This window comes from Ursus arctos, unplaced genomic scaffold (genome assembly GCF_023065955.2).
Source record: "Ursus arctos isolate Adak ecotype North America unplaced genomic scaffold, UrsArc2.0 scaffold_8, whole genome shotgun sequence".
Taxonomy (NCBI): domain Eukaryota; kingdom Metazoa; phylum Chordata; class Mammalia; order Carnivora; family Ursidae; genus Ursus; species Ursus arctos.
This window is the reverse complement of record NW_026623100.1, coordinates 61,674,579-61,688,152: the sequence shown is the minus strand read 5'-3', so window position 1 is coordinate 61,688,152 and position 13,574 is coordinate 61,674,579. Positions and strand designations below refer to the sequence as shown.

At 49.5% G+C, this 13,574-nt stretch overlaps 1 protein-coding gene across 1 annotated transcript in view; it reads right to left on the bottom strand.

Annotated features, from left to right (window-relative positions):
* Positions 1 to 13,574, bottom strand: part of CAPN13 (calpain 13) — a 76,924-nt gene that overhangs the window by 24,919 nt on the left and 38,431 nt on the right. Inside the window, exons 6-8 of the mRNA XM_057309334.1 lie at positions 12,110 to 12,281; positions 11,120 to 11,194; positions 699 to 784 (exon numbers count right to left, since the gene is read on the bottom strand). Of these exons, the coding sequence (XP_057165317.1) occupies positions 699 to 784; positions 11,120 to 11,194; positions 12,110 to 12,281 (333 nt within the window). The remainder of the gene's footprint in view (positions 1 to 698; positions 785 to 11,119; positions 11,195 to 12,109; positions 12,282 to 13,574) is intronic.

Below are 13,574 nucleotides of genomic sequence, written 5' to 3'. Positions count from 1 at the left end.
GCCCAGCTCCAGGGAACCACTGACCACAGAGCCGCGTCCCCACTGGCCAGCTGGGGCAGAGAGCAGCTGAGTGGTACACGGCCAAGGGGCCTCTGACACTCGCTCAGCTCCGGTCACTCCTCCTATGGGCAAGGTGTGAGCCCAGACACCAGTTACACATCGGAGTCCAGATCAGTAGGGAGGACGGACAACCCAGGAGGCCAGATCTTTGCCTCAGTGCCCCAACTCCCCCCAAAATGAAGTCTTTTCCTGATGGTGTCATCAGGATCAAAATCCCATGGGGTCCCTTATGGGATGACGCTCCTTCTCTCCATCTCTCTCTGCCAAGTAGAACTTAACATCTGTCCTACTCCTTCCCCAACCCTTTAAAAAGTCAGCTAATTCTGGGTATGTGGGTTCAGAGTGCTAGACTGTAGCCTTCTGGGGGCTGGACACTGGGTCTTGTCATCTGTACACATACCACAGCACCACCTAACACAGTACACTCAGTGCAGAGAGCACACAGGAGGGGTCTAATAGATGCATGCTGAATGGCATCATGGGAATGGGAGATGGACCAACAGCCACACATAGGTGTGAACTGGACAGGCCTGCAGTGAGATGCACACCAGGTGAGACAGGGGCCGCCCTCCTGGGGCAGGTGCTCTCTGCACACCAGGCCTTCATGAAGGCTGGAGAGAGGTTTCCAGAAGCCATACCCATCACTCCAGCGTCCTCTCCATTCGGTCTTGCCCCAGGGGTTCCACAGGCGGATAAGATCTTCCCAGCTCCTCCCGTACTGAATCTGCAAAGAACAGAAAAAGAACCTGTCAGTGCACTCCAGCAAAAGTCAGCAGAAAGAGGGGATATGAATGCGGCTGCTTTTTACCTCCAAGGACTAATTTAACTTCTGACCTCATTTGGCTGCCGCAAGAAAAAAAGAAAAAATTGAAGGGAGAAAAAAATCAATGTCTCTCTGCTGCCTGCATGGGGTTGGAATGAGGGAGAGAAAACGGCCTTTCTGCTGAGCACCTCGAAGGGCAGACCCAGCTCCATCATTCCAGATGAGCACCTCCTGGAATGTGGGCGAGCTGAGACGTAATGGCAGATAAATAGCATGGACCGTCGCTGTGGGCTGCGGACGGGGGATCGTGATGGGTCCCCGGCCTCCTGCAAGCTCTGTCCCCACCAGCATCTCTATTCTACACACACAGCTGCTCTCCTGCCTGTGGCCCACTGGGAGCTGTGCCAGGGTCCCTGCAGAGTGGTCCTGAGCGAGGATGTGGAGGAGGCTGATTTGAGGAGTGGGACAGCCTGGGGGTCAAGACAGCCCAGGTTAGCCCTCCTCCACTTGCACCTCTGTCGACAAGCAGGTACCTGACGGCGTGAATTTTTCTTCCTTCCCTGGTTCCCAGATATGGAGGCTGACTCCTTCAGACGACGGAGGCCAGAGGCCAGGACCCTTGATAAGTTACAACAAAACAAACTCAACCCTTTGAAAGCACATTCCCAGATCCAGAAGCCCTCAGCCTGGTGAGAGGCCTTAAAGCATGTCTGCGTTGTAGCTGTGTCACTGATGGGTACTGAGGTTGTCTGTGGAGGCGGAGGCCTTGCCGGGGTGAGGGAAGGGGCCCACTTGTTCTGTGGTTCCAGGTCAGAGGCAGCGGAGAAAGCCCTAAGTGCCGTATCACCATATGGAAAAGAACTCCACATGCAGGGGTGGGGCTCCAACTGCCAGAGGATGTTTACAGAACCCTTGTCTTGCACAGGAGGTAGCTGACCACCAGAGAGGCTAAGCAAGTTTCCCCAAGGACACAGCATAAGTGGCAGAAGAATTCTCATCCCAGCCACTGCCAGTCTCTGAAACCTAGGCTCTTGATTTGGGGATGGGAGTAGACAAAGATACAGCTGCTCCAGGGCTCTGACCACTCTCAGATGTGGCTACAACCCTGACCTTGCATCTCACCCCTAGGCCACCTGGCCAAGGCCCATGTCATCACCAACAGGGCGATACCACGCAGCAACAACGCAGTCAGACAAGGGCCAAAGAACTTGGCTTGGATAAGGTTCTTTTCTGTCCACTTCTATCTGGCTGGCCCTGTAGGGGAATGTGTTTGGCTTTTAATGCTACATGGGATGGGGGGGCTCCTGGCACTGACCCGGGCTCCCTGCCCCTCCCTCCCCCACCGCTAGGCACTCCAGGTCTTGCACATGGTGTATTTATCAACCGTCAGTGCTGCTGGAGCCCATGGAGCAGGGATGTGAGAAATGGTTGCCCGGTGGCCCAAAAAGCTTAATGAGCCACCCTTAGTGCCTCACACAGTCGGGGCTCAGACGGGCACGGGAGGAAAGCGGCCAGCGAGTGAAGGAGCTGAAGGCCGGGCTAAATGAGGCGTGCAGATAAACACTCACCCCCTTGCCCAGGGGAGTCACCGACCGAGCTAGGTGCGTAATAAAAAATGCCAATTTCATTTATCTTCCTGACTGTGTCCCGCCCAGAGGAGGACGAGCAGATTAAAAAACACACGGCATTTACAGGCTGGTTTAATCTTAGCACTTGTGGTCAGTTGTGACCTCCTCTTTCTGGAGAAGAAATCTTTAACCAAGTTCCTGGGCCTTGGCAGAGAGGCTCAGGGGTCACACTCAAGGCCAAGGTCACGACGACCTCTGAGAACATGCACTTGCTTCACTCTCCTGGCTACTCACCGTACCCCTGGCTCTGGTCAGCTCTCTCAGAAAGGGTACCCCAGGCAAGGGGTAATCCAGATGGTCTAGTCTAGGATAGTATTTCCTCAAATGTATTCTCTTAAATGCTAGTCCCACGGGCGTTAGTAATTAGTCCTAGAAGAAGTGGTTTCGTGGCTCATGGCAGATGAAAACCAAAGGCTGTCTCAATAGACAAAGGGCCTTTTCCAGGAATGGTGGAGGCCTCATGCAGGTACCATGGCTCCTTCGTTCCACGTCCAGCACAGATCACTCATCGATCACAGTTCTTTCCCCAAATCTGGAAGCAGTGCCAGAGTCCTGTCAACACAGTCATCCCGCAGCATTGCCAACAGATCAAGGTTGGCACACAAGGAAACCAATTTGTTATCCCCAGCCTAGACTTTCCACATCTGGGACGGGGATTCGTGGGAAGCAGGGTGTCCCTACGTGGCCTGGTGTGACGATGGCACTGGCTGCCCCCACTGAGAATTCTGAGACGGCTTTGGGAGAATTCAGCGCAAGAGAGTCTGGGGCTGCTGTGACTGGGATCTCTCCTGGCCAGGGTTAATCAGGGTGACCTCCTCCTTGCTCGTGGGAGATGTATTTAGAGCCCCTCATATCCATTCTGTGACAGAGGAGAAGGTTCAGGGATGTCATCGTCACAGGCCAAAGAGGGGTGCGTTCATTCACGCGTGCAAGCGCACTCATCCACTAATCCCATGAGCATTTATTAGGTGCCTACTGTCTCCCAGGTACTGTGCAGAGGAAAGCATTTTGTTACGGATTTCCTTAAGGAGAAGAGCAGGGGCAGAAGATACTGTCTCTAATGTGTGGAAGACTCACCAAAACACAAAACAACGGAGCAAGTGGCCTGAGGTCACAGGACAGGAGACAGACTGATACCGACAGAAGGCGAAGACGAGAAAGCAGGCTGGAAACGGAACCCGACACTGCATTCTACTGCTCATAAGCACCTGTGGAAAGTGTACCCTGGAGCTTGCGACACTGTCTCTCCGGGCCTAGAGGACATGATTAGACCTCAGGAGCTGTGGGAAACACAGAGCTGGGGAACGTGTGTGGGAAATCGTCACGAGGCCAGGAAGCATGGTTACCACGCAGCTGGTGTGTGGGCCCAGCCATTTCAAGCCGCTGTGTTAACCCTGACCTTCCCCTCTCAGGCCTCACCTTCTCACTTATGAATGGAGGAGGCTGGACTTCAGTCGTGTTTTCTAGACCTAATGATACTGTTCACGAATCACATATGCTTTTGTCCACTGCAAGTCCATTCCTGCATCAAGGGGAAACACTGTCCTCCAAGAGCCATCCTCCTCTCTTCCATGGGAATAAAGTCTAGCTGGGCATATGGCGGCCCCACTAGACAAAATGTTTCCCAGACTCCCTTAGGCCTCTGTGAGGCATGTGATTAAGTTCGGACGAACGGGCTCTGAGAGGAAATGGCGTGTGTGTTTTCTGAGGGGTGCCTTTTTTTTTTTTTTTTTAATGATTTTTTATTATATTATGTTAGTCACCATACAGTACATCCCCGGTTTCCGATGTAAGGCTCGATGATTCATTAGTTGTGTATAACACCCAGTGCACCATGCAATACGTGCCCTCCTTACTACCCATCACCGGTCTATCCCATTCCCCCACCCCCCTCCCCTCTGAAGTCCTCAGTTTGTTTCTCATAGTCCATAGTCTCTCATGTTTCATTCCCCCTTCTGATTACCCCCCCCTTTCTTTATCCCTTTCTTCCCCTACCGATCATCCTAGTTCTTATGTTCCATAGATGAGAGAAATCATGATAGTTGTCTTTCTCTGCTTGACTTATTTCACTTAGCATTATCTCCTCCAGTGCCGTCCATGTTGTAGCAAATGTTGAGAACTCGTTCTTTCTGATAGCTGAGTAATATTCCATTGTATATATGGACCACAACTTCTTAATCCAGTCATCTGTTGCAGGGCATCTCGGCTCCTTCCACGATTAAGCTATTGTGGACATTGCTGCTATGAACATTGGGGTGCATTGGCCCTTCTCTTCACTACGTCTGTATCTTTGGGGTAAATACCCAGTAGTGCAATGGCTGGATCATAGGGTAGCTCAATTTTTAACTTTTTAAGGGACCTCCACACTGTTTTCCAGAGTGGCTGTACCAACTTGCATTCCCACCAACAATGTAGGAGGGATCCCCTTTCTCCACATCCTCTCCAACAATTGTTGTTTCTTGCCTTGTCTATTTTTGCCATTCTAACTGGCGTAAGGTGGTATCTCAGTGTGGTTTTGATTTGAATTTCCTTGATGGCTAATGATTTTGAACATTTTTTCATGTGTCTGTTAGCCATTTGTATGTCTTCATTGGAAAAGTGTCTGTTCATATCTTCTGCCCATTTTTTGATTTGTTTATTTGTTTCTCGTGTATTGAGTTTGAGAAGTTCTTTTTTTTTTTTTTTTTTAAAGATTTTATTTATTTATTTGACAGAGATAGAGACAGCCAGCGAGAGAGGGAACACAGGCAGGGGGAGTGGGAGAGGAAGAAGCAGGCTCATAGTGGAGGAGCCTGATGTGGGACTCGATCCCAGAACGCCGGGATCACGCCCTGAGCCAAGGCAGACGCCTAACCGCTGTGCCACCCAGGCGCCCCTGAGTTTGAGAAGTTCTTTGTAGATCTTGGATACCAGTCCTTTATCTGTAGTGTCATTTGCAAATATATTCTCCCATTCCGTGGGCTGCCTCTTAGTTTTTCTGACTGTTTCCTTGGCTGTGCAGAAACTTTTAATCTTGATGAAGTCCCATAAATTCATTTTATCTTTTGTTTCTCTTGCCTTTGGGGATGTGTCATGAAAAAGGTTGCTTTGGCCGATGTCGTAGAGGTTGCTGCCTATGTTCTCCTCTAGAATTTTGATGGATTCCTGTCTCACATCGAGGTTTTTCATCCATTTGGAGTTTATTTTTGTGTATGGTGTGAGATAGTGGTCAAGTTTCATTCTCTTGCATGTAGCTGTCCAATTTTCCCAGCACCATTTATTGAAGAGACTGTCTTTTTCCCACCAGATGTTTTTTCCTGCTTTATCAAATATTAGTTGCCCAAAGAGCCGAGGGTCCATTTCTGGGCTCTCTATTCTGTTCCATTGGTCTATGTGTCTGTTTTTGTGCCAGTACCATGCTGTCTTTGTGATCACAGCTTTGTAGTACAGCTCGAAATCCGGCATTGTGATGCCCCCAGCTTTGTTTTTCCTTTTCAACAGTTCCTTGGAGATTCGAGGCCTTTTCTGTTTCCATACAAATTTAAGCACTATTTGTTCCAGTTCTTTGAAGAATGTCCTCGGTATTTTGATCGGGATAGCATTGAAAGTGTAGATTGCTCTGGGTAGCATGGACATTTTAACTATGTTAATTCTTCCGATCCATGAGCATGGAATATCTTTCCATCTTTTTATGTCTTCCTCAATGTCTTTCAAGAGTGATTTATAGTTTCTAGAATATAGGTCCTTTACGTCTCTGGTTAAGTTAATTCCAAGGTAACGTATGGTTTTTGGTGCTATTGTAAATGGGATGGATTCCCTAATTTCTCTTTCTTCAGTTTCGTCATTCGTGTATAGAAATGCAACTGATTTCTGAGCATTGATTTTGTATCCCGCCACGTTACTGAATTGCTCTATAACTTCTAATAGTTTGGGAGTGGCTTCTTTTGGGTTTTCCATATAGAGTATCATGTCATCTGCGAAGAGAGACATTTTGACTTCTTCTTTGCTGATTTGAATACCTTTGATCCCTTTTTGTCGTCTGATTGCTGTTGCAAGGACTTCTAGTACTACGTTGAATAATAGTGGCGAGAGTGGGCATCCTTGTCGAGTTCCTGATCTTAAGGGAAAGGCTTCCAGCTTTTCCCCATTGAGAATAATATTTGCAGTAGGCTTTTCATAGATGGCTTTTATGAGATTGAGAAATGTACCTTCTATTCCTACACTCTGAAGGGTTTTAATCAGGAAAGGATGCTGTATTTTGTCAAATGCTTTTTCGGCATCGATTGAGAGGATCATATGGTTCCTGAGTCTTTTCTTGTTGATATGATGTATCACGCTGATTGATTTGCGAATATTGAACCACGCTTGCATCCCAGGTGTGAATCCCACTTGATCGTGATGGATAATCCTTTTAATGTACTGTTGGATTCTATTAGCAAGTATCTTGTTGAGGATTTTGGCATCCATATTCATTAGGGAAATCGGTCTGTAATTCTCCTTTTTGAGGGGGTCTTTGCCTGGTTTGGGGATCAAGGTAATATTGGCCTCATAGAATGAGTTTGGTAGCTTTCCTTCTGTTTCTATTTTTTGAAATAGCTTTAGGAGAATAGGTATTATTTCTTCTTTGAATGTTTGGTAGAATTCCCCAGGAAAACCGTCCGGGCCTGGAGTTTTGTTATTTGGAAGGTTATCACCGACTCAATTTCTTCATAATTAATTGGCCTGTTTAAGGAATCAATTTCTTCCGGTTTCAATCTTGGTAGTTTATAGGTTTCCAGGAAGGATTCCATCTCTTCCAGATTGCTTAGTTTATTGGCATATAGCTGTTGATAATAGTTTCTAATAATCCTTCCAATTTCAATGGTGTTCGTCGTGACCTCTCCTTTTTCATTCATAATTTTAATAATCTGGGTCCTTTCTCTTTTCTTTTGGATAAGTCTTGCCAGTGGTCTGTCAATTTTATTGATTCTCTCAAAGAACCAGCTTCTAGTCCTGTTGATCTGCTCTACTGTACTTCTGGTTTCTGCTTGATTGATTTCAGCTCTAATTTTGGTCAACTGCTTCCTCGTGCGTGGATTAGGCCTGTCCCTCTGTTGCTGTTCCAGCTTCTTGAGGTGAGAATATAAAAACTGCATTTTAGATTTTTCTATTCTTTTGAGTGAGGCTTGGATGGCTATGTATTTCCCCCTTAGGACTGCCTTTGCAGTATCCCATAGGTTTTGGACTGTTGTATTTTCATTCTCATTGGTCTCCATAAATTGTTTAATTTGATTTTTGATTTCCTGGTTTATCGAGTCATTCCTGAGCAGGATAGTTCTTAGTCTCCAAGTGTTTGAGTTTCTTCCAAATTTTTCCTTGTGGTTGAGTTCCAATTTCAGAGCGTTGTGGTCTGAGAATATGCAGGGGATAATTTCAATCTTTTGGTATCGGTTGAGACCTGTTTTGTGTACCAGAACATGGTCTATTCTTGAGAATGTTCCATGGGCATTAGAATAGAATGAGTATTCTTTGGTTCTGGGGTGTAGTGTTCTATATATATCTATGAGGTCCAACTCGTCGAGTATGGCATTCAAAGCCTTTGATTCTTTGCTTAGTTTTTGCCAGGGTGTTCTGTCTATTTCTGATAGTGGAGTGTTGAGGTCCCCTACTATTAATGTATTTTTATTTATACGTCTCTTTATTCTGGTTAAGAGTTGGCTTGTGTATCTTGCTTCTCCCCTGTTGGGGGCATATATATTTATAATTGTCATATCCACTTGTTGAATACTTCCCTTAAGAATAATATAGTGTCCTTCTGCGTCTCTAACTATAGTCTGTAGTTTAAAATCCAATTTATCTGATATGAGAATTGCTACCCCAGCTTTCTTTTGAGGTCCATTTGCGTGAAAGATGGTACTCCATCCCCTTACTCTCAGTCTGAATGCATCTTTGGGTTCGAAATGAGTCTCTTGTAGACAGCAAATGGGTGGGTCATTTCTTTTTATCCAATCTGCAACCCTGTTTCGTTTTATGGGATGGTTCAAACCATTTACATTAAGACTGATTACTGAGAGATATGATTTTAATGGTGCCATGTTGCCAGTAAAGTCTTTGTATTGGCTGTGACTTTCTGTTCTGTATCACTCTTGGGGCCTTTTTACTTTTATAGAACCCCCCATAATATCTCCTGTAGGGCTGGTTTCGTGGTTATGAAATTGGTTAGTGACTGGTGATTCTGAAATGTCTTTATTTCTCCATCAATTCTGAATGAGAGCCTTGTTGGATAAAGGATCCTTGGCTGCATGTTTTTCTCTGAAAGAGCTTTAAATATGCTCCCCCAACCCTTTCTCTCATTTCAGGTCTCTGTAGACAGGTCTGACGTAATTCTGATGCCTTTGCCTTGGTACGTGAGAAATTTCTTTGCCCTGGCCGCTTTCAATACTGTATCCTTGCATCTAATATTTGCGAATTGCACTGTGACGTGACGTGGCGTAGGTTTGTCGTGGTTGAGCTTGGGAGGGGTCCTCTCTGCCTCTTGGACACGAATGTTTGTTTCCCTCGCTAGATTAGGGAAGTTTTCAGCTACAATTTGTTCAAATATCTCTTCTAGACCTCTGTTTTTCTCCACCCCCTCGGGGATGCCGATGATTCTAACATTGGATCGTTTCATTGAATCAGTAATCTCCCGTAACCTACATTCGTGGGCGTGGATTTTTTTAAGACCATCTTCTATTTTCAGTTTTTCCTCTATTAACCCATCCTCCAATTCACTAACCTGTTCCTCTGCTTCTGCGACCCTGGCCGTCAGAGCCTCTAGTTTTGCCTGCATTTGGCTCATAGAATTTTTAATTTCTGTCAGATTCGTTCTCATTTCTGTCCTTAGGGATTCTATATTCTCAGTAACCTTTTCGTTAATAGTTTTTTCAATTCTACTCATCATTTTGACCATCGTTACTCTGAATTCCATTTCTGATAATTTGGTTACATCCATATCCATTATTTCTGTGGCAGAGGCCACAGACTCACTGTCTTTTCTTTGATGGGGGGGCTTCTCCTTCTTGTCATTCTGAGGAGGAGAGGTTGCGGGGTTTCCAGAGCCCAAATTATTGACTGGGTCCCAGGCCGTGCCCCTTGTTTTATAGGGATCTTAGGGATGTGGGCTTCTTCTTTAATGATTTTATTTATTTATTTATTTATTTATGTGGCAGCCAACCAGCGAGAGAGGGAACAGAAGCAGGGGAGTGGGAGAGGAAGAAGCAGGCTCCCAGCGGAGGAGCCCGATGAGGGACTCCTTTCCGAACGCCGGGATCACGCCCTAAGCTGAAGACAGGCGCTCAATGACGGCGCCACCCAGGCGCCCGGGTTGTGGGCTTCTTGATTTTTCAGCCTGCCTTCTGGGGGAGGGGCCTGCCGCGCCGATACTCAGGCAACCCTGTTTGGGTAGAGTCTCCGTGTCCCCTGCGAGGGGGGATGGGGATGGGCACTCCCTGAGCCGGTATTTCTAGGCTTTTGTTCTCTGGCGGCTTTCCCTGGCGGCCGGCTATGCCTCTTCTGAGAGTCAGAGCAGCAGCGGCCGAATTTCAGCCTCTGTCACGGAACAGAGGGATTGCGGCCCGTTCTCTACTAATGTTCTGGCCACTTTAACTCTGTTACTGTTGGTGCTGCTCAACCCTGCAGCGTCCGGGGATGTGCGCCCCACACCCGGCGTCCCAGCCCTCACTTCCAGGGCCGGCGCGTCTCTGTCCTTTGTGTTTCTAACGCCGCCAGCCGCCCCGCGCGCGCTCCCGGATCTCCCGGTCTCAGTCTGGATCCAGTGAGCGCACCGGGATTCCGGTGTTCCGCGAGATGCCTGGTGGCGCGCGCACCCGGCTCACGGTCTCAGTCTGCTGTTTTGCGGGTGCCGACCACGAGCCCGCCCGCTCCCCCGTGCAAGTGGCTACCGCTTCCCGGCGCCTGAACGCGGTGGCTCCCTCCCCCTTCCGTTTATCTTCCGATATCTGTGCACGGTTTCATGGCTCCCCGCTTCGTACCTCAATACTCAGCGCTGGAGATGTTCATTTGTAGAGATCCAGATGCATCTTCCTGCGTCTCAGGCTGATTCCGTGGTTGTTTAGGCTGGTCTGGTACCTCTCCAGCTCGACTCGGAGGACCGGCTGAAAACGGTGTCTCCTACTCCTCCGCCATCTTAACTCCGCCCCCCTGAGTGGTGCCTTCTATACGAATGTGTAAGTGTCCCCTGGCTTCTTTTTCTTTCCCTGGCCGGGAGATGAGGGCCCTGGAGCAGGTGCCCTGAGCTCCCAGGGAGAAGCCCCGTGTTGCCGTGGCAGAGTCCTCATCAGCTCTGGATTTTCCCGCTTAGCTGAGAGCAATGAGCTTTCTCTTGTTTGAGCCCCTGGACTTCGGAGTGCCTTTGTGGTAGCAGTTTAGCTGCTGCATAACCAGGAAAATCCTGTCAGGGCTTGCCCTGGTCCACTGGGCGGTTCTTTCTCCTTTCCTTTTGGGAGAACCCTGCAGTCTAGCTGGACGCTCAGCCTGAGACCAGTGCAAGGATGGCAAGAGCTCTGGTGGCTCCCTGGGGGATGAAGCTGCTGGGCGCCAGAACTTCTGGATGAATAGAAGGGCTGGGGCTGTGGTGGGCTTGCTGAAGGCGTGTGATGCCGACTCCTGTTTCAAGGAGCAAGAAAGCCGGGCACAACCCGTGAAGCCTTACCCGCTCCGCTCCAGTCACGGTGTAGGCATGCTGACTCACCAGGCCGCTCTCCATTCTCCTGGCCTCACCTGTTGGCTTCAAAGGAGGAAATCAGACCAAGCATTACACATTCCCAGATTCTTCAGAGAAACAGAAAAGCACGATTCAATCAGCAGCTAAGCTGTGGCGGGTTGGGAAGCATCCCATGAATGCAGACTGGAATGGCACATGTTTTTAGAACTCTTTTCTAGAGGGGCAGGGTTTGAAGGCTGCTGGGTGGTTGAGGCCCTGGGCATTTCATACCTCCGGAGACTACCCCATGACTGACAGAACCCCACTGAGTCCCGGGGCTGACCTGGACTGTTTCCTCCTCCAATCCCTGCTCCTCAATGACACATGGCACAAAACGTGTCTGCTGGGCATCTTGAAGGAGTCAGGAATACCCACCACCCCGTGCTGTGAGCCACTGGGGTTTAAAGTGCATATTAGTTTTTGGGTGGTGTTTCAGATTAGGGGTGTGTGACTCAAAGCCCACATGTTTACAGAGTGCTGCAAATATCCTCACGGATAGGGAGCTGGCTGTCTCAGGGTAGACTCCAAAATAATTTGGAGGGCTGTCCAAGCTTTTCAACATGGGACACACTGACCTTGGGACAGCACCTTTGGAGCCAGAGAGAATCAAAGGGCTGCCCGGTCCCTCTGGACCCCACTGGGCCTGGTCACACGGCAGGGCTAGGCACAGGCTTCAGAGTCAGGCAGCAGCATTCGAAACCAGCTCAGCCACTTACTGGCTGTGTGATGCTGGGCACTTTGCTTAGCCTCTCCGAGCCCATTTCCTCTTTAGTGAGCTCTGCAGCCTCTCGCTCAGACGGAGGGCTGCTGTGAGGATGACATGAGGCATAGCACCCGCGCTCCGTGGCGCCCCCTTGGCCATGCCCCTGACTGGCTGTACGGGCCGGTGGCTAGATACCCCCGGGTGAGCAAAGGCTCAACCCCGTGCAGTCTATTCACCTGGGCCGGGGTGGCGCAGGTCATCAGGGAGCCTGCCGTGGCCGCTGTCTTCACCAACATCACCAGGTCGGAAGGAAAGTGCAGGTCGATGCTGGTGACCACCCCTCCTGTGAGGTCCACCAGGGCGTCAGGAAGGAAGCCGTAGTGCAGGCTGGCATAGGAGCCATGAAACCTGGAAGGGGGAAAGGCACATCAACCCCCGTGGTGAGTTTGGCGAGACGCTCCCGGAAAGGAGGTTGCACACCTGACCTCTGCATGTTGTCCAGCGAAGGACTGTCTGATCTAGCCCTGGACTGTGGTCACCTGCCTTCTATTCTCCTGGATGAAGTTTCCAGTGAAGTGCTGCTATCCTTCCCCTGGCCTCCCGGGGCTGGGCAGCCCCACAAGCAGACATATTGTGCAGAGGTTAGGCGGGCAGGTGCTGGAGCCTCAGGCCCGGGGGTCGAGGATCGCCCTCTCCACGTACTGAGCTGCTTGACCTTAACAAGTTACTTAAGCCGGCACACAGCAAGCCCGGCACGGACACTGGATATTAGGATGAGTATCCACTGTTTCCTCTTCAGTTTAACAAGAGTGGTAAGTCCTTGCTGTGTGAGGGGTGCCATGCTAGGCACCGAGTGTTCAAAGGTGGGCAAGACCTCCAAGAGCTCAGCCAAGAACCCCGGTGCCTGCGGCGGCCACAAGCAGCCTCTGTTCCCATGCCGTGCGAAGTGTGGTCCAGAATCCCCGCTCTCAGAACCCCCGCATGTCAGGATCATCAGGGAGGCTAGCCGACTGTACTGAAGGGAGCATAGGCGAGGACGAGTCTACCTAACACATCCTCAAAGCAAGCGCAGAGCTCTGGGCCTGAGCTCCTCCCTGCTGCTCCTCCAGGGTGCCTGCAACCTTCCCTTCTGGGTCTTTCACCTGGCAACGGTGAGGTTGACGAGGTAGGCTCATGGGGCCCCTCAGTCCCTTCTCCCATATTCCCGCTGCTGCCGCTCTCTCCACCCGAGCATCACCCAGAATTCACGTAAATTTACTTGGGCAAGTACATGTCCAACAGCCACTCAAAGCAGGACAACGTCCCAGGAGCAAATGCCATGGACGGCTTAAAAGTCCTTTATAACAGAAAGCTAAGGATACACAGAAGGCCATGCTGTAGAAACTGCCATGTGACAGATTATCTCAACTTGTTATAAAACTGGTTCTAAATCTTATCTTCTGTCTCTCCCTCTCCCTGACCCAGGGTTATACCTGGTACTAGATTCTTATCTCCCGAGTATTGACTTAGTCAAAGGCAAAGCCTGCCTCTGATAATGGTCATGCCCGGTCGGCTCTGAACGCCTGACCCTCGATTTCCCACACGTATACTGGCTCCAGTCCCGGATTAGGAGGGCTTTGCTGAGGGTCCTGGAAGTTCACGAAGACTGGGGTTCTGGAACCCATTCTAGAGCCCACCAGTGTGACCTCACACACTGCAACA